The sequence below is a fragment of the Microdochium trichocladiopsis genome (assembly GCF_020744255.1).
Source record: "Microdochium trichocladiopsis strain MPI-CAGE-CH-0230 chromosome Unknown B0I36scaffold_7, whole genome shotgun sequence".
Classification (NCBI taxonomy): Eukaryota; Fungi; Ascomycota; class Sordariomycetes; order Xylariales; family Microdochiaceae; genus Microdochium; species Microdochium trichocladiopsis.
Genome location: NW_025763550.1, coordinates 2,113,494 through 2,137,074, shown reverse-complemented (window position 1 = coordinate 2,137,074; position 23,581 = coordinate 2,113,494). Strand labels below are relative to the sequence as shown.

At 53.0% G+C, this 23,581-nt stretch overlaps 6 protein-coding genes across 6 annotated transcripts; 3 read left to right on the top strand and 3 right to left on the bottom strand.

Moving 5' to 3' along the window:
* Positions 1-6: 6 nt before the first annotated feature.
* Positions 7-2,954, bottom strand: B0I36DRAFT_247699 (armadillo-type protein; the record flags this gene model as incomplete). The annotated part of the gene is made up of 2 exons (XM_046150328.1): positions 7-2,826; positions 2,895-2,954. 2 exons carry the CDS (start codon positions 2,952-2,954, stop codon positions 7-9), a joined length of 2,880 nt encoding a protein of 959 aa, XP_046010641.1.
* Positions 2,955-4,818: 1,864 nt separating this feature from the next.
* B0I36DRAFT_328020 (glycoside hydrolase superfamily) lies at positions 4,819-6,813 on the top strand. Its single transcript, XM_046154541.1, has one exon. The coding sequence runs from the start codon at positions 4,974-4,976 to the stop codon at positions 6,534-6,536; it is 1,563 nt and encodes a 520-aa protein (XP_046010640.1). The 5' UTR covers positions 4,819-4,973; the 3' UTR covers positions 6,537-6,813.
* Positions 6,814-7,324: 511 nt separating this feature from the next.
* On the top strand, positions 7,325-11,336 carry B0I36DRAFT_433022 (SIT4 phosphatase-associated protein-domain-containing protein). Its single transcript, XM_046162651.1, has 4 exons — positions 7,325-8,208; positions 8,279-9,703; positions 9,760-10,428; positions 10,494-11,336. Exons 1-4 carry the CDS (start codon positions 7,483-7,485, stop codon positions 11,259-11,261), a joined length of 3,588 nt encoding a protein of 1,195 aa, XP_046010639.1. The 5' UTR covers positions 7,325-7,482; the 3' UTR covers positions 11,262-11,336.
* Positions 11,337-11,654: 318 nt separating this feature from the next.
* On the bottom strand, positions 11,655-13,182 carry B0I36DRAFT_328016 (uncharacterized protein). The gene has a single exon (XM_046154540.1). The coding sequence runs from the start codon at positions 12,757-12,759 to the stop codon at positions 11,710-11,712; it is 1,050 nt and encodes a 349-aa protein (XP_046010638.1). The 5' UTR covers positions 12,760-13,182; the 3' UTR covers positions 11,655-11,709.
* A 1,964-nt stretch (positions 13,183-15,146) lies between these two features.
* B0I36DRAFT_385780 (organic solute transporter Ostalpha-domain-containing protein) lies at positions 15,147-17,025 on the top strand. The gene is made up of 3 exons (XM_046161082.1): positions 15,147-15,540; positions 15,606-16,303; positions 16,369-17,025. Exons 1-3 carry the CDS (start codon positions 15,447-15,449, stop codon positions 16,786-16,788), a joined length of 1,212 nt encoding a protein of 403 aa, XP_046010637.1. The 5' UTR covers positions 15,147-15,446; the 3' UTR covers positions 16,789-17,025.
* Positions 16,971-18,224, bottom strand: B0I36DRAFT_144101 (uncharacterized protein). The gene is made up of 5 exons (XM_046148420.1): positions 18,149-18,224; positions 17,771-18,067; positions 17,544-17,708; positions 17,386-17,466; positions 16,971-17,293 (listed from the first exon to the last, which is right to left on the bottom strand). The coding sequence occupies exons 2-5, from the start codon at positions 18,036-18,038 to the stop codon at positions 17,154-17,156; spliced, it is 654 nt and encodes a 217-aa protein (XP_046010636.1). The 5' UTR covers positions 18,039-18,067; positions 18,149-18,224; the 3' UTR covers positions 16,971-17,153.
* Between the last annotated feature and the right edge of the window lie 5,357 nt (positions 18,225-23,581).

Genomic DNA, 23,581 nt, shown 5'->3' with positions numbered 1-23,581 from the left:
CAAAATCTAATCTTTTCTTAGGACGCCTTCACAAAAGGCATGCTGAATCAAGTTGGGTATCTGTCTCAACGCCTTCCCAATGCACCCAATAAGACAAGACACCTTCCATCTGCTAATGTAAAAATTTGTCACAGGGTCGACGAGAGCTATGGCCGATTGAAGCCTTGTTTGGCCTTTGTGCAGGGCGGCGTTAGTAATTGACGATGTTTTGAGGTGATGAAGGACAACAATATAGCTTACCTTCATTTGCTCGATCCGGGCTTTGAGTTGGCTTGTCACTTCTGCGGCACGTTTCCAGCTCTCGACGCCATTGCCATTAGCACCGCTGGTCCCAGGGATGTGCCTCTCTTCGTCTGTAGGCGCCGTAGGTCTGGAACTACGGGCGGGGCTTCCACGACCGCTTGAGCCGCTTCCATACCTCAGATCGGGGCTCAGCGCCTTGTTCCTGGCGTAACTGTGTGCAATGTCGCCATTCTCCTTGTCTTCAGACATTGTGCTATTGTAGCTGGTGCGACTCATGCCGGAACCGCCGTAATGACTGCTGTCACGAAACATGGCAGCCTCGTCCGGAGTAGGGCTCGCGATGCCTGGACTGGTCATGCCGCCGGAAACGCCAAGGCCTTCTGCCTTACTAAGAGCCCGTTTGAGACGTTCCAGTTCTCGACGAAGTCTATCGTTGACTTGCTCGGCGGCCTCTGCGTCGCTTCTGGCCCGCACCAACTGCGTCTCCTTGGCCTTGATGCTGAGCACGTCCCGAGTATGATCCTCAATGAGTGACGCATTATGGTTCTTGAGTTCTTGTATCTCAGAACTCAATCTACTCTTGTCCTGGCGCAATTCGTCCACTTGTTTCAGGAGTCGATCTTGCGCAGCCCTCAATTCTTCCAGCTCTCCACGCTCGAGGGCAGACAGCCCACTGACGGGGGGCGGGGAAGGTTCAGCGGCTGGGGCAGCTGGCATTGCCGGCTTGGCTAACGAACGTCCAGCCAGTCCTCCACGTCCCAAGCCTAGACGAGGTTTCGGGGGTGGGGATGCCGCGAAGGGTTCGTCGTCCTCAATCGGATCTGGGGGCGGTGGTGCAGCAGGTGCCCGGCGAGGGGAGGCGACCCCAGGAGCTGCAATGCGGCGTCCTGGAGCCTTCAAGCTGGAGATGCCAGAGGATTTCGGCATGCCAAGTTTGGAGCCTACGCCAGGTCGTGCAGCTGGCTGAGGAGGAGCAGGTTCGGGCTCAGGCGGGGGTGCTGCCGTGCGTGGGACAGGCTTCTTGCCTGCCGCGGAGGCAGGTTTCTTGGCCCCCCCAACAATTTTCTTGGGACCTCCCGGGGGCGCTCTCGTTGCAGCAGGCGGAGGAGCCTTTGGCTTGTCCTTTGCTTTCACCTCTGCCTTGTCGTAGAACTCCTTGATTTTGTTCTTGCGGATATCATCCAGGCCTTCCATATGTGGGTTCATGGCACGCTCACCAATGATTTTCATGATCGTACCCAGAACCTCCGCGCCTCCAGACCGTAGACCTTCGCTTGATTCCGCAAGTAGCTTCTTACCAGCTTCCACGATTGTGGCAATCTCTGGCTTGCTCGGAACGTCCCTCGTGGTCCGTAGGCAACGTACGAGGAACTTCATTGTGCTTTCCTTGACTTGAGGGTTCTTGTGGATGAGAAATGTGGTAATGTCCTCGAGGCATTCAGAGAGGCTCGTCGCAAGAAAAACCTGATCAAGTGCTGCTCCGAGAGCATCGGAGACAGATGCCTTCTTCTCCTTCAATCTTTCCATGATTGGCGCCATCACAGTCGTGCGGTATCTTCCATAGGCCTTGCGCAGACCTTGTGCCAGGACCTCGATACACTGAGCAGCCTGCGTGACAACCGCAATATTGGCGTCTTTCATGCATTTTGCCAAGCCGCGATTGATTTCATTGAAGTCGCCATCCTTGATGCGAGGGACATTGAGCAATGCATACAGAGCCTCAAGCGCCTCTTTTCTATCTTTCCACTTTGACGAGGCCAGGTTGTCGTGGAAACTGGCGGGCACTTTCGACAAGACATCTTGAGGTTCGGCGAGGTCGAACGCATCCACTTCCGCGGGCTCGTCGACGTCGCCTTGATCATCGTACATATCTTCATCGTCACCGCCAGCTGGTGCTCGAGCCATGGCCTCTTGTTGAGAGCGCAGTAATCGTTCTTGCTTCGGTGGTGGCTCTGCCTTGATTTTCTCGAATTGAGCCTCCAAATCCGTTTGTTGTGTGGGCTTGAGATCACCCCAGAACATCGGCTTCATCGCTTCTCGCAACCACCGGTAGAACTCGACAGCCAGGTTGGTGGCCTCTGCGCGCACATTCTTGTCCGCGTGGCCAAAGGCTTTGGGAAGGATCTTGAGTACCGGTTTGGGATCGCACAGTTTACATCCGTAGCCGTGGAAAATCGTGGTGAGCGCGGCAAGTGCCGCAGCTACAACCTTGGGTTGCTTTGCTGACATGGCTGGAAGGATATCCTCAATGACTGGAGCGGAGGCATCAACCTCCACAAGAAGTAGAAGAGCTTCGATCGAAGAGGCTTTGGTGCCTGGTCTTGTGGATACGAGACCTTTCTCGACTATTGGTGCAATGACCTGATGTCGTGACCGTACGGTGTTCTCCTTGCCACCAAATTTCAGAAATGCGCAATAAGCAGCGATGCCATCAGCCTGGGCGGCCACATTTGAGTCGGCAACAGCGCCTTTCCAGAGACCGGGATCTTGGTTGAAGGGGCGGAAGGCCGGGTCGTACTCGTCGGGAGTGACCTCGAACTGCTTGGCCGCTTCTTCGTAGGCGCCCTTTCGTACTTTCCAAACCTATCACCGGGAGGATATAGTCAGCTTAGGACTGGAAATGAGACAGCTGTGGTTACTATTCAACATACTTTATGAGTCCATCGCTCTGTGAGCGGGAGGGAGCTGTAGTCCGGCTCCGCGTCCGCCATGTCTTTTGTGGTAGTTCACTCTGCGTGAGGACACCAGCGCAGTACTATGAACGAGTAACCCGTGTGAGGTTTGGGTCGAGGGGACGACTCGAGGTTGGGGGTGCTATGGTCGTGGCGCAAGCTTGTCGAGACGCGCTCTTGGACGAACAATCGGATGGGAAGAGCCTTCGAGTCACGTTGGTTGTCAGCTGTGTCCAGGTCGCTCTCACTCAAAGACTGAAATGCATCATGGTGACAATCCGCGGCATGAAAGTGGAGGAGCATGTGCATGATGGGTTGACGGCAGGCGAAAGCCAGAGTCGCAACTCGCAGTGACAGGCGATGACCGAAACACACGACAGTGCGACGCGGACATGAACCCTGCATGCCGCAGTTATCGGCTATCGCGATGCGCGCGGCTTGAGGCGACGCGGGAGCAGTACGAAGGTTTAGAAAGAAAGGGGCAGTACCTTATTCAGCTCAGAAAGGTCGCTCAAGAGGAACAGGGTGATTCGTTGCCGTAAGTCGAAGAACTGCTGTGCTTCCGTGGAGCTGCAGGGCGGTTGTTCGAGGACTCGCCAAAGGCCGATAGGTGATGAGGGATGGGCGGTTCAAAATATTGTCACTTTGTTTGGAGATGAGGGCCAAGAGCAACGACGGCAAGCGGGGTGCCAGCCCAATGGTCAGTGACGGCTTGGTGTGTTAGCAGATACTCGAGGCTATACTTGTATCGGACGCGCGTTGACCGCAGACAAGGTGCTCCTGGCAGGTACCTTCGTGGGGAGACCTTATCAGGGTCGGGCAAAGGCATGCGGGTCTACTCCAGGGCTGCGCAAGGGGTACTGCCACCAGGTTGGGGGGCAACGGTGCTTTAGTTAGTCCTACTATTGCCGTAATTGGAACAACACTGTTAGATCTGCGACGGCTTCGTGAGATCAAGTCCTCGTGTATCTTCTCACGTGCCGCAGCAGCCCTCCGTGTCACACGTTGGCCATAGGAGCAGGCCATGGTTGGCTGATACTCTTATTCCTGGGCACTAGATTCAATCACAGCGCATCGTAGCCTTTCTGCCAGTCAAGTGCGGCACTTATCAGCAGATCCGTTCCCAATATGACAATGCTGGCCCCGGAGACCCCAACAGCACCACCTTGCACCACTTGAGCCCCGCACACCTTTGCAGGCGACGTCACATCGTCACATCGATTCCGGGTTGCCTATCTACCTAGGTATCTACCTAGGTAGGCACGCACAAATGTTCCATCTTCCGGGAGAATCTACAAAATGCCTCTCTAGTTGTCTCTGCAGCGTCGACCTGGTCGAACGCCTGAACCTTACACCGCAGCTTACAATTGCTGGCGGACACCACACACAATGTATTCCCTACTTCGCGCCTCTTCTCTACTTTTCGTGTGTGCCTTGCGCATTCATGCGATACAGTTACTACCCCCTCCACTTCATGGCCAGTCCTCTGACCCTGAATGTGACGTAAAAGTTTGCTCCGTCAGGACCTCAGACCACTGGCCACGGATTGTCTACGTCGCGGAGAACCTGGCCACCGCAAGAGATGAGCACGGACTGACCTTGATCCCGCCATCTGGGCATGACTTCGCGCAAACCTTTGTCGAGGATCTTGAGGATCTTACAGGGGAACGATGGGCACTACACGTGTTACCTAAAAACACAGATCACCCCACGGCCGGCATCATCGTGGACTTACACCCCCCGGACTCCCGGGCAGTTCTGAATCTCACTTATGAGAGCGGTGTCACAACAGAAGAGGGCTACACGCTTGACGTCACAAAAGGCCTGGCCGTCATCAAGGGCACCGGTGCTCGTGGTGCGTGGTGGGGAACGCGGACATTGCTACAGCACATGCTGCGTGGTGCTTCAACAGCCGAAAACAGTGGCAGTGATGTTCTCAACCTGAGCGTCGTAGATGCACCAGCTTATGCTACGAGGGGCTACCTGCTCGATGCAGGGCGCAAGTGGTACAGCCCTGCGTTTCTAAAGGAGTTGTGTGCTTACGCCTCGTTTTTCAAGATGAACGAGTTCCACTATCATACGAGTGACAACTATCCCTTGAGCCGGGGCCGGAACGACTCCTGGCAAGACGTCTACGCACAGTTTTCGCTACGGCCGGAACGAGACCTCGAGCTGCTAGATGGTCTCATTGAGCGAAAGAACGAGACATTGAGCAGGGCCGACTTTGAAGATCTGCAGCTCCACTGCGCACGAAGAGGAATCACTGTCATCCCGGAAATCGAGGCGCCTGGTCATTGTTTGAGCATTACAAAGTGGAAGCCGGAGCTCGCGCTAGCGAACAAAAAGGACCTTCTCAACCTGACGCACCCGGACAGCATTCCCACTGTACAGAGGATCTGGCAAGAGTTCCTTCCCTGGTTCCAGACGAAGGAGGTGCACATTGGCGCTGATGAGTACGATCCTACTCTGGCAGACGATTACATCCGCTTCGTCAATGAAATGGAGCGTTTTGTGAGGACGTCATCGGGCAAGGGTATTAGGATCTGGGGCACATATGAACCGTCTGAAAACCTATCAATCTCTCAGCAAGTCGTTGTGCAGCACTGGCAGTATGGCCAATCGGATCCGGTAGCGTTGGCACGCTCGCACTACCAAGTGATCAATTCCGAGGACTGGTGGGCCTACATGACTCTCAAGAACGATCACACGCCCATCTTTCCTGCTCCCTATGCACAATTTTTCAACCAAACCAGAATATTCGATTTTGCGGGCCATGGTGGTTGGCAGTGGGAGCCGAGCCTGTTCAATCCAGTCAATACGACGGAACAATTGCCAACTGGGTCACATCAGAACAAGGGGGCAATCTTGGCTGCCTGGAATGACAATGGTCCTGATGCAACCACGCAACTTGAGGCTTTTTATGCTGCTCGTCGTGGTATCCCCCTAGTGGCGTCGCGTGCTTGGGGCGGCAGGCGCGGACCACTGATCGACATTGCGAAGTGGTTGACATCTGTGGAATGCTTCGCCCGTCGAGCGCCCTCGCAGAATCTAGATAGGAATATTCATGGCATCCGTGTTGCCACGAATAATTCTTCAACCATATTTTCTTGGTCGCGGCCGCACTCGGCGGGTGAAAGCCAGCAGAGCAGGGTCGTGCTTGGTTATGGCAGCAAAGGTCCCGAATACACCATGACATTACTAGTCACAGGCCCCTTCAACCTCTCCTCCTCCGATGCCACACTTACACTCTCTCCAAGTGGCGACCTGATCTTTTACACAGATGGAACGCCGTACCCTCTTCGCTCGGTTGCTCCCACGGATGGTTTCGAGGCGGGCCAACCAGGCAGGATCTGGAGCAACGTCACCACATCGACGCACGAGTTGGTGCGCTTGCCTGTGGCCCAGAAACGGATGGAAGTGACGATGACTGGAGACTATATTGGTGGCAGTAGAGTGTGGGTGAATGGGCATTTCGCTGGACGATTCGAGGTTTTTGTGTACGGAGGTCGCAACACACTATTTTCGTGGAGCCAGATGGCATTTGTCGCTCCGCTCGACATCGTAGAAGGTGGCATTGAGTCGATCCAGGTTGGGTCTGAAGTTTGCCCTCCGGATTCATAATTCAAGCTAGCTCACGAAGTGGCGTGCTTGCGAGGCTTGAATACAGAAGCTGCGACGATTTAACTGGTCACGCGATGCATTGCCAGATATATCGTTGCTGCAGGTATGAACATGCTGCTCAGAGCCTTTCAGTTTACAATTGAAAGGTCTTCTCCCTTGATACGAGCAACCGACGTCAGTTGGGAATGCATAAGATAGATGGCACGATCATTTGGGAAGTCCATGGCTGAGCAAAGGCTAGGTAAAGTATGCAACAGTCGTTCCGCGTCACGTCGCACTATTGACAAGACTGACCTCGGACTGCAAACTCGATTGCAGTGCTGTCACTCAAAGTGGTCGTTGCCCGTGATCCGGCTCAGAATGCCTGAATGTCTTTCTCAGCATGGTCTCCTCTACTGCACTTTAAAGTGTGAATGGAGCCAGACCAGGGTCTCGGGACGACCACGTGCGTGACAGCCCAAGTTGAGGCAGAGTCAGGGCCCACCCTCTTGATGATATACTGATGTCACTTTCGAAGTCTGCCCAGGCGGACTGAGCCAGGTGTTCAAGTAGCAGTAGAGTCCTGACGTGGCACGGCTCGCGCCTGGCGCTCTGTAATGCAGAAGGGAAGATGTCGTCCACCAATGTTGCTGGGAAGGTTGGTGTGCTCCACCTCGCCTTCCATTTAGGATAGTGGCGCTGGCCCGGCTGCACAGGCAGGGTTGCTGTCAGACCCCTCGTGCGCCCACCAGCACCACCCACCAGGCTCGGTTGGGTTTGGGATGTCTCCTCCATCCTCGATTAACCTTCCTCATTTATCGAGCAACCACAGCCGCCATCATCACGGACTCCATCATCGCGCGTGCTCGGGAACCTGCTTCGTTCACCCATCACCGTCTCTGCGTATGCCGGAAGGTGCCATTACTTAGCTGCAGCAGGGCCTAGGTGCCTCACCCTATCCGCCGCCATGTTCTGGCGCTTTGGCGGCTACGCCAACATTTCCACCATCGACACCATTCTCGACAAGCCCGACTTCCACCTCGAAGACCTCCTCGACGAGAGCGACCTGATACAAGAGCTTAAGCAACATAACACAAAGCTCATAGAGTACCTCCGCGAAGACAGTGTCCTTGCCCGCCTCCTCGATTATGTCATTGCACCAAAGCTTGAGCTCGCTGTCGCGGTGCCCGCCACCACTGCCTCTACGGCCACCATTGCCGACGCCGACGAGAAGGCCCCGGGTGAATCGACCGAGAAGAAACAGAAAGGAATAGGCTTATCCTTCGCCCGACCACGTGCTTCCTCCCGTGCCTCAGCCTCGACCACCAACGATGAGCCGGACGAGGACGAGGCGGAGAAGAAACGTAATCGATATGCCTTTGTTGCCGCCGAGGTGCTCTCTTCTGACAACTGGTCTATATATGAGGCTTTGATGGAGAACCAAACCCTCCTACGTGCCTTCTGGAGCTTTTTGGAGCGCCCCGCCCCTCTTGATCCTCTTCAGGCCAGCTATTTCACCAAAGTCAACGAATCGCTTTTCGATAAGAAGACAGACGAGATGCTCGATCTTCTGAAGTCAATCGATGCTGCTGTTCCAAACATGCTCCGCCATGTCGACTGTCCCATGGTGATGGACCTGCTGCTCAAGATCATTAGCCTTGAGCGAACAGAGAGTGGTCAAGGCATTGTCGAGGTAGGCGCCCAGCCATACCACAACATACGACACTACTACGAGAGGCACACTAACGGTCAAACTTGTGCAGTGGCTCTACACAAAGGACGTGATGCCTACGCTGCTTTCGTTCCTTGGTCCCCAGCACAGCTGGGCTACTCAGACGTCAGCAGGTGACTTCATCAAGGCCATTATCACTGTCTCGGCAAACGCGTCGCAGAACGAACAAGCTTGTATTGGGCCAAATGAGCTCACGCGCCAGCTTGTGTCCACGCCATGTGTCAACCAACTGATCGGTTATATGCTGGGGGGAGGAAACCCGCTAACAGTTGGCGTTGGTATTGTCATCGAGGTCATCCGGAAAAACAACTCTGACTACGACCCCGATGTTGGGCAAGACAACAACACTGAACCGTCCAGTCGCGATCCGATCTATCTTGGAACCCTACTGCGACTTTTCGCTGACCGCGTGCCTGATTTCATGAGCCTCATTCTTAAAGCCCCAACACAGCCTCGTCGTCTGACGTCCACGTTCGGCGACAAGATTGAGCCACTTGGCTTCGACCGGTTCAAGACTTGTGAGCTAATGGCGGAGCTCCTGCATTGTAGCAATATGGCTTTACTCAACGAGGTCGGTTCCGAGCAGATGATCAAGGCTCGAGATCTGGAACGGCAGCGTCTGCGGGCTAAGGGCCATCTGGGTCCTAATCGCGGTGAAGATGGCCCTTCTGTAGAGGACCTGACTATGCGTATCAGACACTCTCCACCCGAGGACGCTCGACGCTTGGAGGTGACAAATGCTTCGGACGATGATGGATTCGAGGAAGTGGCCCCATCTGGCGACATGACAGAGGATACTTCGCACGAATTCGTTCAGGCTGAGGCGGAAGTTTCTCGGCATCAGACCTCCCGTTCCCTTGGCAAAGATGGGGACGACTTTGTGGATGAGCCGTTGGGCTCCCCAAGACTTGATCCCCAAGACTTCAAGAGCGGAGATCATCAGCGGTTTGAAAACCCTGAGCTAGTCGTCGCGCCGCTTTCCCCAAAGAAGACCACTGCCGAGCCCAGTACTCTCGCTTCTGAAAATACGGCTGGTCGATCAGACGTCGGAAGTGGCTCGTCACAGAGTGCCGCCAACGCAGAGATTCAACAGAAGAGGATTCAAGACGTGGTTGCAGCAGTCGATGCCGAAGTAGATGCAACAGCGCCCGGAGCAATCGAGACACCTCCAGCATCGCCGGGGCCCACTGATGCCGAGTCCAAGGAGGGCTTGTTCCCAGCCAACGAGGTTTCCCAAGTGCCTGATGTAGTTCCTGGAGATATCGCTGAGTCGACAAGTGCAAGGGCATCTGAAGTTGTGGCTCCAGTATCTGCTCCTGCAGAGGGGGCCACGAGTACTGACAAGGACGCTGCTACCTCTGCCGATATCTCCACAAGTACTCAGCCTGTGGAACCTGTCGTGGGTGACTACCTCAAGATGCAATTTGTCGAGCACAGAGTTGTACCGACTATCCTAGTGAGTGCACCTCCCACCATCTGGGTCAATTCCCCGTAACTAATCAATTCGTTCAGTCTTTTTTCTTCACATATCCGTGGAACAACTTCCTTCACAACGTCGTGTACGATATTGTCCAGCAGGTCTTCAATGGACCAATGGATCGTGGCTACAACTCCAGCCTTGCCATCTCGCTGTTTGAAGCTGCAGACATCACCAACGCCATAATAAATGGCCAAGCTGCAAGCGAGAAGTCTCAAGCTGAGTCGAAGACTCGCATGGGTTACATGGGTCATTTGACCCTGATCGCGGAGGAAGTCGTCAAATTCACTGAGCGAAATCCTCCCGAGCTCTTATCAGAGCTGGTTCTCACACACGTCATGAGTCCAGCATGGATAAACTATGTCGAGGGTGCCCTTGCCGAGACCCGCGAGAGAGATAATGCTATTCTAGGAGGCGTCAGACCCGAGGTGGCCATGAGCAACCGTGCTGCCATGGCAGGGAATGGACTAGGCGGCATGGGCCTGTCTAGTCTAGGTCTTGGTGGCTCCCAAGGAGGCTCTACCGCTCTTGCAGAAGCTGGTCTCGGCGGGACAGGAAGCAGTGCCGAGCCCGACGCCGGAAGTGGCAGCAGTCTTGGACCATTCAGTATCAGCTCCGGACTACTGAGCGGCTCTGGCTTCGGCAGCTCCAGTGATGAGGAGGATGAAGAGGAACAGGACAACGATGAGGACGTCAATAATGAGGTAGGGTTTGCGTAATTTTTGCTTCGGTCTCATTATTGCGCCTATACTAAAATTGAGGTGTGCAGTTCCGAGCCTATACTGATCCTCAAAACGCTTCCGACTCGTCAATGAAGCCGCCATCCATTCTGCCGCCACCGCCACCTCCACCTCCGCTCAACATCCCGCCATCTCGCGCCCGCTTGCAGCTTGCAGCTCGCTTAGCCATGCACCAGAAGAATGCGGCAACACCCTCGGCACAGTCTGCAGAGGTGGAGGATTTTGAAGATGACGATGATGCCGGGCGGAAGCGCGACGAGGACGAAGACGACTTGCGGGACCCGTTCGGTGACGACGCGGCAGAGGACGACGAAGATAGTGATGACGGTCCCGGCACTGGAGATGCGGAATCATGGAACTCGGCTTCGCGCGGTAGCTGGTGGCGTGGTGCCTTAGGACGAGGGACTGGCGAGAAATTCGGCGACGGCCGAGATGATTCAGATTCGGACAAGGAACGAGGGGAAGCTGGAGATGCGGACGATGACGATGAGGAGTTTGGGGACTTTGCCATGCCTGAAGTTGACAAAGACGCCAGCGATACGGGTGTGATTGTCAAGCCCCTCCCGGTCCATCCTCCACACCAACAAGGGGCCAAGGGATCGTCTCCTTTTACGAGTCTGTGGCCATTTGGATCTAAAGATAAAGAGAAGCAGCGAGCTCGGGACAGTGAAGAGGGTAGCGCGCCAGACAGTCTCGACGAGATGACGGGTGACGACGGATCCAAGATCAAGAGCACTCACGAAGCCAAGCGAAGGACTAGTATCGAGGACCCTGATGATGAGGAAGTCGTTGTATAGATCGGACAGTGTCAGGATGAGTAGTTCTCGTTGAATAATACCATTTGCCTCGCACGGGTCCCTCGCGATGGGTGCTGTGGGGGGGGGGGGGGGGTAGTTACTACTAGAGGTATGTATGGGGTCCGGGAGCACGGAACTAAGAGTGTATGTGTTTTCCAAGCATGTGAGTGGTCCTGGTGACAAGGTTTGGCACGAGGAAGCATCGGACGGCGTGGGCAGCTTGGCGTGATTGGGGGGCGATGTGTACAATCTCTACCTGTACATGCCTAGTAGTTCAGTTGCGTTGACTTGGACGTCCAAGCGCCATGCTCACGTCCTTGATACAATCGTCCCCGCATGTCACTCTCATGTCGAGACTTGCCAGAGCGATAGTCACACATTTTACACTTGACAAGTATTGTGGCTTGAAATCTTTCTTTCTCGATTTTGGGTATCTCTAGAGTCTTGTCTACTGAGCAATCTTCACAACAGCCTTTCCAAAGTTCTCACCCTTGAAGATGCCAACGAGGCCCTCGGCTGCGTTGTCAATGCCGTCAGTGACGTGCATCTTGGGCTTGAAGGAGCCGTCGGCGATCCAGGCCTGGAGAGTCTCCTGGTGCTCCTTGTAATAGGCGGGACCGAAATCTGGCTGGCCAACGAGGAACCCCTGCATGGTGATGAGCTTCACGGTGAGGAGGAAGAGGTTCTTTACACCGTAGCGCTCCTCGGCGGGTGTGTTGTAGCCCGAGATCATACCGCAAACGGGGATGCGGCCGCCGGTGTTCATCGAGGCGAGAGCGGCCTCCAGATGCTCGCCGCCGACGTTCTCGAAATAGATATCGATGCCCTTTTCGCCTGCGAGCCGAGGCAGGGCCTCGGTGGGCGATTCTTTCTTGTAGTTGAAGCCGGCATCAAAGCCGAGATCGTTGAGGATAAAGTCGAGCTTGTCGTCAGACCCGACGGATCCAATCACTCGTAGACCGAGGTGCTTGGCGACCTGGCCGACGACCTGGCCAACAGCGCCGGCAGCGGAGCTGACAAAGACAGTCTCTCCAGCCTTAGGCTTGCCGATGCGGTGGAGGGCCGAGTAGGCGGTGAGGCCGGGCATGCCGAGAGGCCCAGTGAAGAGGGAAAGGTCGAGGTTGTGGGGGTTGTGGACGGGACGGACACCGGCGAGTGCATCGGCACTGACGGTTGCATACTGAGCAATGGGCAGGTAGGCGGTGACAATGTCTCCCTGCTTGAAGGCGTCGGTGCCAGAGCGGAGGACGCGGGCGACGGTGCCGTTTGTGATGGGAGCGTCAATCTCAAAGGCGGGCGAGTACGACTTTGTGCCGGCCGGGCGCATCTTACCACGCAGGTATGGATCGAAGCTGGCGTAGAGGACCTCGACAAGCAGGCCGCCTTCAGGCTGAGCCGTCTCGAGGTCGATGGGACGGTCCTCAACAGCAACATGCTCTCCAGGAACAGGGTACCCCTCAGGGACCTTCTTGAAGACGAGGGTCTTGTTGGCAACCATACTGGCGGTAATCCAAAATTGGAAGGCGGGCTAGGAGGCGAAGATGGGAAGGGAGGGAGAGAATGTGTGTATGTGTATGCACGTGCGTGTGTGTAGGTCAGGATGGGAGGCAGAAGGGGAGAGAGGTGAAGGCGTGAAACGACAAACCTACCTCTTATAGCGAGCTCTGCAAGACGGGCGGTAGGCAGTGACGGACCGAGGCCAAATGGGTAGAGGCGGCAACGGCGGGCGCCATCACGACATGTCGCCTCCACCACGCAGGCCCTTGGCTGGAGAGAGGGGCGAGCGGAGACAAAGCTCGAGGAAAGACTGTCCAGACAAGTATCTCGACTCCAGTGCGGCCCCCGCCCGCCTGCTCGGCACTTGATGGTGATAGAGTGCTGACGGTTCTGCAGCTTCTAGAAAGAAACAATTGCACTCCCGTGACGTAACATTAAAGGCCTTTCAGTGGCCCCTCCTTGTCGCTCGGGCTCTCGGCCAAGGCCGACTCTGCGGAAACTAGGGCGCAGTTGGGCATTATGTCGCCGGTCTGGTGCCTGACTAATCATCGTGCTTGTGTAAGCAGGGCCTGGCGGATCGGTGGCTCTACTTTTGCATATTTTCAGGTCCACAGACACGACAATGCACATGGCCAACGACCGACGGCGAGTGTACCCCAGGTGGCCTAGTCGCCGAGGCCTCTTCGGGCGCTTCCTCCCACATGCTCAGACTACAGCCTACGTGGGCTGAAGAAATTGACCACAGGGTTTGTAGAAGGACAACCGTTTCGTACCAGACCCAGGATCTAGATGGCCAACCTTGTAGGAAAACTCCCAGCCGATCCCGAGTTGGCTGTGGGTTCTGCTGCTAGCTGCATTCGTTCGTCGAATTGCCCTGTCGCGGCTCAGCTCGCCCAAGGCGGAGCCCGTTGCTATGTCTGCCAGCACCTCAGAACTCTCTTCTCAATCTAAACCACACCAAACATTGCTGTTCTCTGAGCATCCACCATGTTGCCTGAGCCGCCCCAGATTGCAAAACATGTCCGGTATAGTCCCGTCACTGGATTCATGCAGTGCATTCGGGGTATGGCCATCGTCCGTGACCTCAGGTGGTCTCGCATGGCCAACTACCTTCGTGGCGAAGACAGTTGCCAGTTTAAATACCATGACGAAGTGCACAGGCGCCATCTTGTCGAGTCAGGTCCGCTCGAGCGGGTTGTAGTCGACCAGTTAAGGCACAGGCCAGCTTCTACAAGTTCTGCATGCTGACTACACCACCTATAGTCATGCGCTTCAACACGAGGCTCACGCTTCGCGCTTTGGCTGCGGAATGTGGGCTTGGTCATCCTGCAATAGAAGTGTAGACATGTCGAGAAAGAACTGAGCCGGTTCGAGGCAACTTGGAAAGCTACGCTGTTGAAAAAGGACGTGGTTCGAAGCTGCTTCGGCGGGTTGAGTTTCTCATGGCACCAGGTGGCCATCTTGGGTTTTAGCGTGGCTGGTGCACTAGCGAGCCCAATTCCGTCCTCGTGTGTTTGCGTTTGTCACCATGACGGACATGCAAAGTCTTAGTACTGGATAGCAATCGACTGGTGAGCTGTGCGCGCTGGCTCATGCCGACCAGCTTGCTGTCCTGTGGGCGGAGTCCGGCGAGCGATGTGGTGTTGGCAGGTGCGAACTATGGGAGACGGAGGGTCACGAGCCAGCTGTGGCGATGCACTCACCGTGGATTTGGTGATACTGTAGGCGAAAGGTGGAGTGCACAGGCTTCATGCAGCTGGTATCCTTGGATAACACAACCAGGCAATGATCGATTGGGAGGTAGCTTCGTGCATTGGCTACGGGGCTGAGGTGCTGCGACCAACAAAAGAGAAGAGCGACCGTCGGACGCCTAGAGTCCCTCCGTGCTTGGGCAAACTGTGCATTGGGAACTTGCCGCGTGTGGCTGTGTCTGTCGGTCGGCACTTGGGCCGCCTCTCATCATGATGCCGGCTTGGCACAGGAAGCCTGCAAGGCAGAAAGCTTGAGTCGAGTCCCCAGGGCCAGTGGTGTAAGTGGTGCAGTGCAATTGGACCCCGGAAGCGGCACTTAGGGGTGGCCGATCGTTCGCCGGCCATGCCGTCTGTCGTAGTAAGCGGCCCCCCGTACGCCGCGACTCGCCCGACGCTATTCGCCCGGTATATGTGACCGATCCCGAAGCCGAAGCTCAACAGCAAACATGGCAAGGGAGGAGCCCTGATGTCTTATAACAGGTGCATCAAAATCCCATGCGCTTCCCAGCGGTGTCTAACCGCCGAGCAGTGTCGCAGATCCTCTCCCATGCCAGCACATGCATGTCCTCCTGCTGATCTGTCACACGGCCCTGCTACATGGCTGCCCGTCGCACCCAGCATCGCCCTGCACGTCGCGATTGGTGGCGGGCTGTGCTGAGTCTCGTAGTTGCCTTCTGATTACTCCCAGGCGGCCTTTACTTATGTTGCCTTGCTCGCCCTTGCCCGGTGAGAATAAAATAGTTGTCCATGGCAGCGCCTCACACTTCACTGCTGGCTTCCACGATTCTCTACTGTCCCTGTCTGTCTAATCTTCCCGTTCATCTTGGATAATCGAGAACATAGACACGATCAACACCATCTTGTCCCGTGTGCCTTGCGATCCAAGAACACAGGGCACTTTTTGTTTTCTCCTGTTTGCAGTCATCACCCTTCTACGATGGGGTTCCTAGGAGGGGGCAACGACGGCGGCAGCGGCAGCAGCAGCGGCTCAGAGCCGCAGGCCGAATCCTGCCTGGAGTACCTTGTCATCGGTGAGGCTTGAGAACTTTTCCCTCTAAGTCTGGGGCTTTTCTAATTCCTCGTTCACGTCTTCTAGTTCCGACTCAGCCTATCGCTGGAAGTTATGACTTTTTCCACTTCAACATGATCCTCTCCGGTGCCTCGTGCGCCTTCGTCACAGTCACCATCTTCATCCTCATGATGCTTCACATCCGCCATCTCAGCAAGCCCAGAGAGCAGATACACATTCTTCGCTTGTGCCTCTTCATGCCAGTCTATGCTGTGGGCACTCTCATCATGGTTGTTGAGCCAAATGCCTACGTCTACCTCAAGCCATGGCTAAAGCTTCTAGAAGGCTATGCCTTGGCCTATTTCTTCCTCCTCGTCTGTCAGATGATCTCACCAGAAGATGCGTCTGATAGCGAGGCTATGCTTGCACCACTCTTGGCACTAGCTCGCCAGAAAAACATGAACCCCCAAGCCCTTATGAAGTCGTACCGGTTGCGTTGGTTCTTCATCTACCAGGCGCCGATCGTGCTCTTCATTGTTGCCATTGTCACTGATGTGGCACAGGGACTCAAGGGCTATTGTGGTCAACATGGCCATCCCAGTGGCAGTAGTAGCAAGAGCAAGGTCGACACGATTCTGTCTGTGGTTGGCATCGTTTCTATTATGCTGGCTGTCTACAGCGCCATCAAGTCCACCATGATGCTCAAGAGAGAGCTCAAGCCGCACAAAGGTCAACTGAAGCTATGGGCCTTCAAAGCATTGATTTTGCTGCAGATTATCCAGGAGGTAGGCCGTTATACTCTTCCACGGACAATCCTTGTAGCCTTACACCGAACTAATTGTCTACCCAGATACTTTTCCTTATCCTGACACATGTAGATCCTTCACCACTGGAGCCGTCTGCAACGTTAAGCTATGTCGACATCGAGCAAGGTCTGCCGTTGCTCATGATTCTCCTTGAGATGGTCATCTTCGCGCTCTTCTATCATTACGCATATAGCTCATCCCCATACATGATCGGTAAAGGCTCGAAGATGGGAGGCTACTGGCCAGGTGGATGGAAAGTCTGGCTCGAAATACTCAAGGTCAATCAGCTCTTCCATGCACTTACTTTTGGCTTCCGAATCCAGGCCGAGTACAATCGCTTGGAGACATCCTATCAGCGTGGTGCTCGCAGACCGCACCAGCGATATAGTGAAGAGTCACTCGTCGAGCCCCACTGGCCTGCAGCAGTACCACATCACGCCCCACCCAGCTACCAGATGGCTTGATGAAGGATATTAGGGTCTGGGGCCCGAAAGCGAGGCTCGGGTCCCCTCCTGTCTGCTGGGCTAGTGTGCAGTAGCCATGATTTTATGGTCTACAAGTTTTGCCAGGCTGCGCGCAGAATGTATTCGTTGGACGTTGTCATACCCTTGAGTGGATCTCAATTTCTTCTCAACATATTTCAATAGAATGATCATTTTAGAGACATATGCACGAATGGACAATACATTAGAACATTGCGCGTACCGCGAGCCTAGTCCATTATCCCAGTGGTTCTCAGTGAACATGTTCAGCCGACTGACCACGGAGTGCGAAGCCACATGGGAACCGAATACAAATGCATTGGCAAGGCCGAATGGCTGGGGAATGGTTAACTGTTCAACTCATATGGGATAACAATTGCCAATTGTGACCAGAAAGGGAGTCTTTCTGCGTTGACAGGGACCTTGTGATGAAGGAGACTGGGGGTGGATATAGCTGCCAACTGACACCCACCATTATTGTTGAATGCTGTTGGCCATCATTTAGCCACTATCATTGTACGTGTCATTTATTGAAGGGACAAAATATTTGAGGACGGTACGCCCGCGCGTAGCACCTACCGGGTCGGCATCGCTCTGGGCGAGCTCGGCGGCGTCGAGCATCTCGCGCACTGCGGTGCGCAGGCTGGGGTCGAGAGACAACTACGGAACACGTCAGAACTGCGCGCACGAGTCGTGGGCGCCGCGAGGGCACTGCGACTGCGCGACGAAGGACATACGGGAACGCAGGTCTTGTTGCCCTTGTAGCACGACCAGCACCGCCGGCCCTTGCTCCCGAGGACGTCGCAACAGCGGTGCGCATACGCACCGGCTGTGCGCGTCACGCAGGACGCACAGGGCACGTCGCGGACGGCGCCGGCCGACAACTCTTTCTTTTTCTTCGTCTGGAGATACATCAGCTACGCGAACGACGGCGCTGCGACCACGGGGCGCGGGAGATGCTCACCGACGCCGAAGGCGAGGACGGGCCGTCCACTTGAGGACGCGGCGAGGGCGTCCGGGGGGCCGGGGGAGGTTGCTGCTGCTGCTGCTGGCGCAGCCGCTCTCCTGCCTCGTCCAGGGCCGCAGAGGCACCGGCGGCGACGGTTTCGAGCCGCGCGCTCGCTTCGTCCTCTGCGCCCCCGGAGAGGGCGCGCTTGAGATGATTGGGGTCTGGAACATGGCGAAGTTAGCAAGTGAGGTGGGAGTGAGATTTGAGGCGACGACGTACCCATCGCTGCTGTTGCTGCTGCTGTTGCTGTGGCTGCGAACGAAGTCAGCGCGAAGCCCTCGACGACGACGCTGGAACGGCGCGACATCGGCGCGGCCGACGAAGAACACTTACAGGTTGACGATGGCTTGAAGGAGGAGAGAAGGAATCACGACGACGACGACAATGCCGCCGTCGATATGTAGGGTGCTGCAGCACCTGCCACTGGTTGCCCCGGATACTGAGGCCGACTTACACGACGACCTCCGGAAAGAGAGCGCCGACAGCGATGCGCCCGCGCAGCGCCGACGAAGCGCACACGCCCCTAGGAATCGCATATGCCCAGGAACCGCATAGGCTCGAAGGTGTGAAGGAAGGCGACCAATCTCACCCAAAGAACGTCTGGCTGGTGAGAGCCATTCGTGATACGCGACGGAACCACGCAACGCAGACGCCGCTTAGGCGTACCGAATACGTAGCGCATATTTTTCATCCGGCTTAGGCACGGTTTATTATACGATAGATTTGTAGGCTCGCGAAACCGAATAGGTAACGCGTACTAATAATAATAATAATATTTCCAGGCCCATTTTGACTATATTACAGCTGGTTGGGGCAACTATAAGCCAACCTTCTAGAACGTGTATGAATTTCTTTTTTGCTCTGTGCAGAGCATGAGATATCTATACAGCCACGTGAGATGAGACTTATTTGTACACTACTTTAACTCAAGTGGTAAAGAGGTTTGCTTGTAGGCTAAATCGTGCTAACTAGGGAGAACACATTAAAACAAACTGGCCTCATGCTTAGTACAGCTCATAGACTACTTAGATAGCCTTAAGGGCGTAACAATGAGTGAGAGAACTAGCTAAACCACTGTCGAAGATCACTCAGCAATAAAGATAGTATATTCATCCCATGAAAGCATACATCGTCCAATAGAGTGCATATGGAAATATGATTGGAAACAGTTGTTTACATCATATTACGAATGGTCGAGAGAGAGCACTATCTGTTAGCAGACTTGCGATATTATAACCTAGTATTAAACACATGAATGAGAAGTAGCACCACTCGTGACTCTTGGCTCAAGTGCGGATTGCCATATGGTTGTGAAAACCAAAAAAGGTTTTGCATTGTACTAGCTCCGTTAACATCCCCTCACCCCAAAACAAAAAGAAGCAAAGACCATCACGTCTCATTTTCGGTATCTCGATTTTCTTGTGCTTCTGCTTTCCCCCACCAAGGTGCGGGCGATCAAGCAAGAATGGTATGGTGGATAATATGGGCACCATAGAGCCATGTCAATATATCATCCCCGTCGCTGAGTGAGGACTAAATCCTTCGCATATGTCAATAAACGCTACGTCGTAAAGTACAAAAAGTGTCAAAGGTGACTGTAGTGGTCACATAGGCCGAGAGGCCAGAGACGGGTAGTAATTGATTGTTTTACCAAAGTTGCCAAATCCATTTGAGCGAAGTGAGACTGAAGGCGACGACGTACTCATCGTTGTTATTGCTCCTACTGTTGCTGCGTCTGCAAAGGAGGTCCAGCGCGAGGCCCTTGGTAAAGATGCTAGAACAGCGCTACGTCGGCGCGGCCGACGAGTGTTACCCACAGGTTAACAGTAGCTTAAAGGAGGAGTGAAGGGACTACCACGATGACGATAATGCCGCCGTCGAGATGTAGGGTACTATAGTACCTATTGCTAGTTATTCCGGAGACTAAGATCGACTTATATAACGACCTCGGTAAGAGAGCCCCGTGAGCGATACGCCCGCGTAGCTAATCTCTAGTAAGGCGCGTACGCCCCTAAAAATTACACATGCCTATGAGCTATACCGGCTTAGAGGCGTAGAGGTAAACGGTATTCTTGATACTCGATATAACTACGTAGTGCACACGCTACTTAGGCGTACTAAATACGTAGCGTATATCTTTCATCCGGCCCCGGCACGGTTTATTATACGATAAATTTACAAGCTCGCGGAACATAGATAAGTAGCGCGTACTAGTAACTGATAATAATGTTTTAGCGACGCTCGAAATAACTGCAGTTCCATTATACTGGCAATTTAGCACACATGATCTGGTGTGCGCTGCTTGCGGCCTCATATCTCAATGGCGACGGAACAGTCGTATCACGTGGCGGTTGTAAGATAAAAGTAGTGCAACATACTCAGAGCCTTAACTATGAGATGGTGAACAACCTCTTTGCGCTCAGATATTTGAAGACACGATTTGGATGAATTTCAGCGGATGCAGTTGTCTTTTATCATTCCCAGAGAATAGACATGTCCACAGAATCTCATCGAACCCCGTTACTTCAATTGTTGGCACCACATTGAGTAGAAGAGATATGCTATGAAGTTTCGACTAAGATCTTAAGAAGGTGTTCCCATCTGCCATACTATGCCGATATTCATGCCCCAGCAACATCTCGATGTTGGCAATCAAGTACACGAGAAGGATCGATCTCGTGAAGGCAGCAGATTACTCTTTGCAATAGGTCAGGGTGATAGTAATGTCACTGGTACGTCATATCTAGAATTCCCTTGCGAGGATAGGATGTCCATGGCTTTCTTGTATATGCCGGCTATAATACAGTTGAAAGAATGATTCCTCTCTTGTCATTTACTGGTGAAGAACACGATACGATGATGATTAATTGCGATATAGATTGGCTGCAGTGACAATCTATCGTATCTCTAGCATGCTGATCAAAGCAACTTAGCTGCAGCTAAAAATCATCTAGTTTATAATATCCCTTGTGTTAACAATCGTGATTAAAGACCTAGATCAGAAGTAGTATTGGCTCGTCTGCTGAAATGTGGAGGCCCATCCCCCGCCTCAATACGCCTAAAGAATATGGGAGCGACCTCGTGATGAGGTGGTTTTTCGCAAAGATGAACGATGTTGGAGGTGGTTTGAAATTTTAGAAAACGGTATGCGGGCTGCGTTATAAACAAGAAGGGCTGTATATGATGCTTTCTGTTTCTGGAGAATAACGAAGTGATGGATAGTGAATGAACTGGTTGCGTCAGGGAACACAGAAAGAATTATTTGTATTGAAATTAGATCCAGGATTTCATATATCAAAATGTACCTGACGCGAGGCAATGGTGTGCGACGGGAGAAATCAAATTTCAAGCGAGGTTCAATGCATTAGGCAACTGTCAGAAAGATTATGCTTACATCCTTCCAGATTATAACCGTGAATAAACACATCTGTGGAGTAAAGACAATATAACTGACAGGACTGGACGACCAAATCAAACAATGATACACATGTTATTGTGTGAAAATACGAAATGAGCCGTTCTTATGCTACAGAACAAATTAAATTCAGGTTGTACCTGTCCATTAATCTACACAGGCAGATAATTTGTTAGCGTCGTCTATGACTTTAGCTACCTCCCGGGAGCCTTGAAGTCATCCGGATATGCTTTGTCTATGCTATGCGAGCCGTGCGGCTTACAAGAAACTGCAAACCTTCGAATTGGGGGAAGTCTACAGTGGATTTGGGACCCAGATCCGAAATGACAAACGGGATGTCCGGGAGGATGTTCCTGCATGGCATTTTTGTCGGTCTTGTTTAGTTATATAGGCTCGTCTTTGCAATAGCACTACTAGTATCTATCTATTAGATCTCATCCATTCACCAGCCTGTCACCAGCCTGTGAATTTGTGAACTTCGCAACCTCACTTTTCGTGCCCGGTTAGAACAACGAAGAGTACTCTGTTCCTCAATGACCCTCTGCTTTCAAAGGCGCCAATTTTGGCGCGCAGGCTATCTACTTCTCAGCAATGAAAACATACAACATGAGTCTACCTACCTATCACACGGTGGTTTCCCTATAAAGTCCGCCAGTCAGTGGGCTTTGAAAGCAATAGATATCATATGGATCAAATGGAGGTTGGCGAGATAAATCCATGGATATACTGGAGGAAATCAAATCCAACTAACGAAGTCCAGGCTGTTTCCACAATACGACGAGAGACCAAGAGTTAACACAAAGGATGATAGACTGATCCTACGACTACTACTGGCCTCGAGCTACGAGAGAGTAGCCGTGATTGGACTGACGTATGGGCAAGGAATGTAGTTGATTATGCATGTGCAAAGCTTGTTCTACAGCACTGTTACAGCAATAGACTATGACATTCTGGGGAATCACCTAAATCTAACCATATAAGCCCAATATCTAGGAAAGATAGAGGGAAGTAGCGTGTGTGGATAAGAAGTATCTCATGGACTCAAGTACCGTTAACATCTTCCGATTATATAGCATGTTGTCAAAACAAAATGAGAACCGATTGGTCCCCGCCTTCTCTAGGCGGATTTCAGCTATACATACGTCTCTGATCTCTGTCAATTAGCGGTATCTAATCGCCTCGACACGTTTCCGAGCGGTAAGCACTTCCTTCTCATCTCCGAATTAGAGGAGAAATGGATGCTACAACACTACGTATATGCTGAAAACAGCTGCTTTCATTTGAATTATAAGCTTCTGACGATGTGACGTGAAATGGCGATCTCGATAGCCTGATGAGCTGGTCTTCGTCATCAGCCTCAGCGACATTCCAGCCAGATCAGAAAACTGTCTGTATACGTCAACTGTGGTCAGGGAGTTGCAAGGTGGATAATTCATAGCTTCATGCTTCACACAGTGGTCTCCAGCATGTCATAGAAGGGCAATACCTGTATGTGCATCTATAGATACCTCGGGAAGAAGCCTAGCAAGAGAAGAAGTGATTGGACGTATGATCAGACCTGGCATGTACATAAGATTGCAGTCAAATGTACCACAAGTAGCCGTGCTCGCTGGCACTAGCCTGATATGGCGGAATGGGTGAGAATATCAAATGGGCGAAGCTCACCATCTCGAAAGCTGAGGTGTAGTGGCCCATAACTTCCAGAAGCGGATTGGTCTTTGGACTGGGCGTACTGAGGGATAGTCCAGATAATTCATCTGCACGATCTGGACTTTGTTGGCAGACTACATCAAGAAAATGCCGCTATCGAATTAAGTAAAGCGAGATGATACCGATATAAGACTCGTTCTTATCAATGGTAAGGACTTTTTCTTTCAAAAGTCTTTCAAGGCCGTGTATCTAAAATATGCTGGGAAGCACGCGTAGCTAGCATTCACTAAGAACTTTGGTGATATGAATATGACAATCGCAAATGCTCCTAGCACCGGCTGTGGTGAGCCGATAACCTCGTGCTAGGCTTATCGAGCGCATATGGTCATAGAGCTGAGGCGATGCTTTTCCACCAGGTAGTTATCTCAGCACTGTAAGCATCGTATACTCCAGATCAAGTTACGAATATCAACAAAATATCATAAATGATCAAACGAGCTGGATACTTGTGAAGTGACTGTCTTTTTCCAATCATGGGATGTGATGTAATGGACCTACTATCGGAAAAGTGTATGTTCTTATGCATGGTCAAATACTGCTAATAACAATGACCACAAAACCACCTCCTACCACCCATTCTCAGAGGAAGAAAAACAACACTCTTCTCTCTACTGATGGCGAAAACTAATATCTTTTTACTG

What these genes read in the sequence shown, in the direction of transcription:
- B0I36DRAFT_433022 (XM_046162651.1), top strand. Translation starts at nt 7,483, where the DNA reads ATGTTCTGGCGCTTTGGCGGCTACGCCAACATTTCCACCATCGACACC. An exon ending in GTGGTCAAGGCATTGTCGAG is followed by an intron (nt 8,209 to 8,278) that starts GTAGGCGCCCAG and finishes AAACTTGTGCAG; the next exon opens with TGGCTCTACACAAAGGACGT. An exon ending in ATGAGGACGTCAATAATGAG is followed by an intron (nt 10,429 to 10,493) that starts GTAGGGTTTGCG and finishes TGAGGTGTGCAG; the next exon opens with TTCCGAGCCTATACTGATCC.
- B0I36DRAFT_144101 (XM_046148420.1), bottom strand. Translation starts at nt 18,038, where the DNA reads ATGGGTACGTCGTCGCCTCAAATCTCACTCCCACCTCACTTGCTAACT. An exon ending in CGTCCTCGCCTTCGGCGTCG is followed by an intron (nt 17,709 to 17,770) that starts GTGAGCATCTCC and finishes ATGTATCTCCAG; the next exon opens with ACGAAGAAAAAGAAAGAGTT. An exon ending in CCCAGAGCGATGCCGACCCG is followed by an intron (nt 17,294 to 17,385) that starts GTAGGTGCTACG and finishes GATGGCCAACAG; the next exon opens with CATTCAACAATAATGGTGGG.
- B0I36DRAFT_385780 (XM_046161082.1), top strand. Translation starts at nt 15,447, where the DNA reads ATGGGGTTCCTAGGAGGGGGCAACGACGGCGGCAGCGGCAGCAGCAGC. An exon ending in CCTGGAGTACCTTGTCATCG is followed by an intron (nt 15,541 to 15,605) that starts GTGAGGCTTGAG and finishes CACGTCTTCTAG; the next exon opens with TTCCGACTCAGCCTATCGCT. An exon ending in TGCTGCAGATTATCCAGGAG is followed by an intron (nt 16,304 to 16,368) that starts GTAGGCCGTTAT and finishes TTGTCTACCCAG; the next exon opens with ATACTTTTCCTTATCCTGAC.
- B0I36DRAFT_328020 (XM_046154541.1), top strand. Translation starts at nt 4,974, where the DNA reads ATGAACGAGTTCCACTATCATACGAGTGACAACTATCCCTTGAGCCGG.
- B0I36DRAFT_328016 (XM_046154540.1), bottom strand. Translation starts at nt 12,759, where the DNA reads ATGGTTGCCAACAAGACCCTCGTCTTCAAGAAGGTCCCTGAGGGGTAC.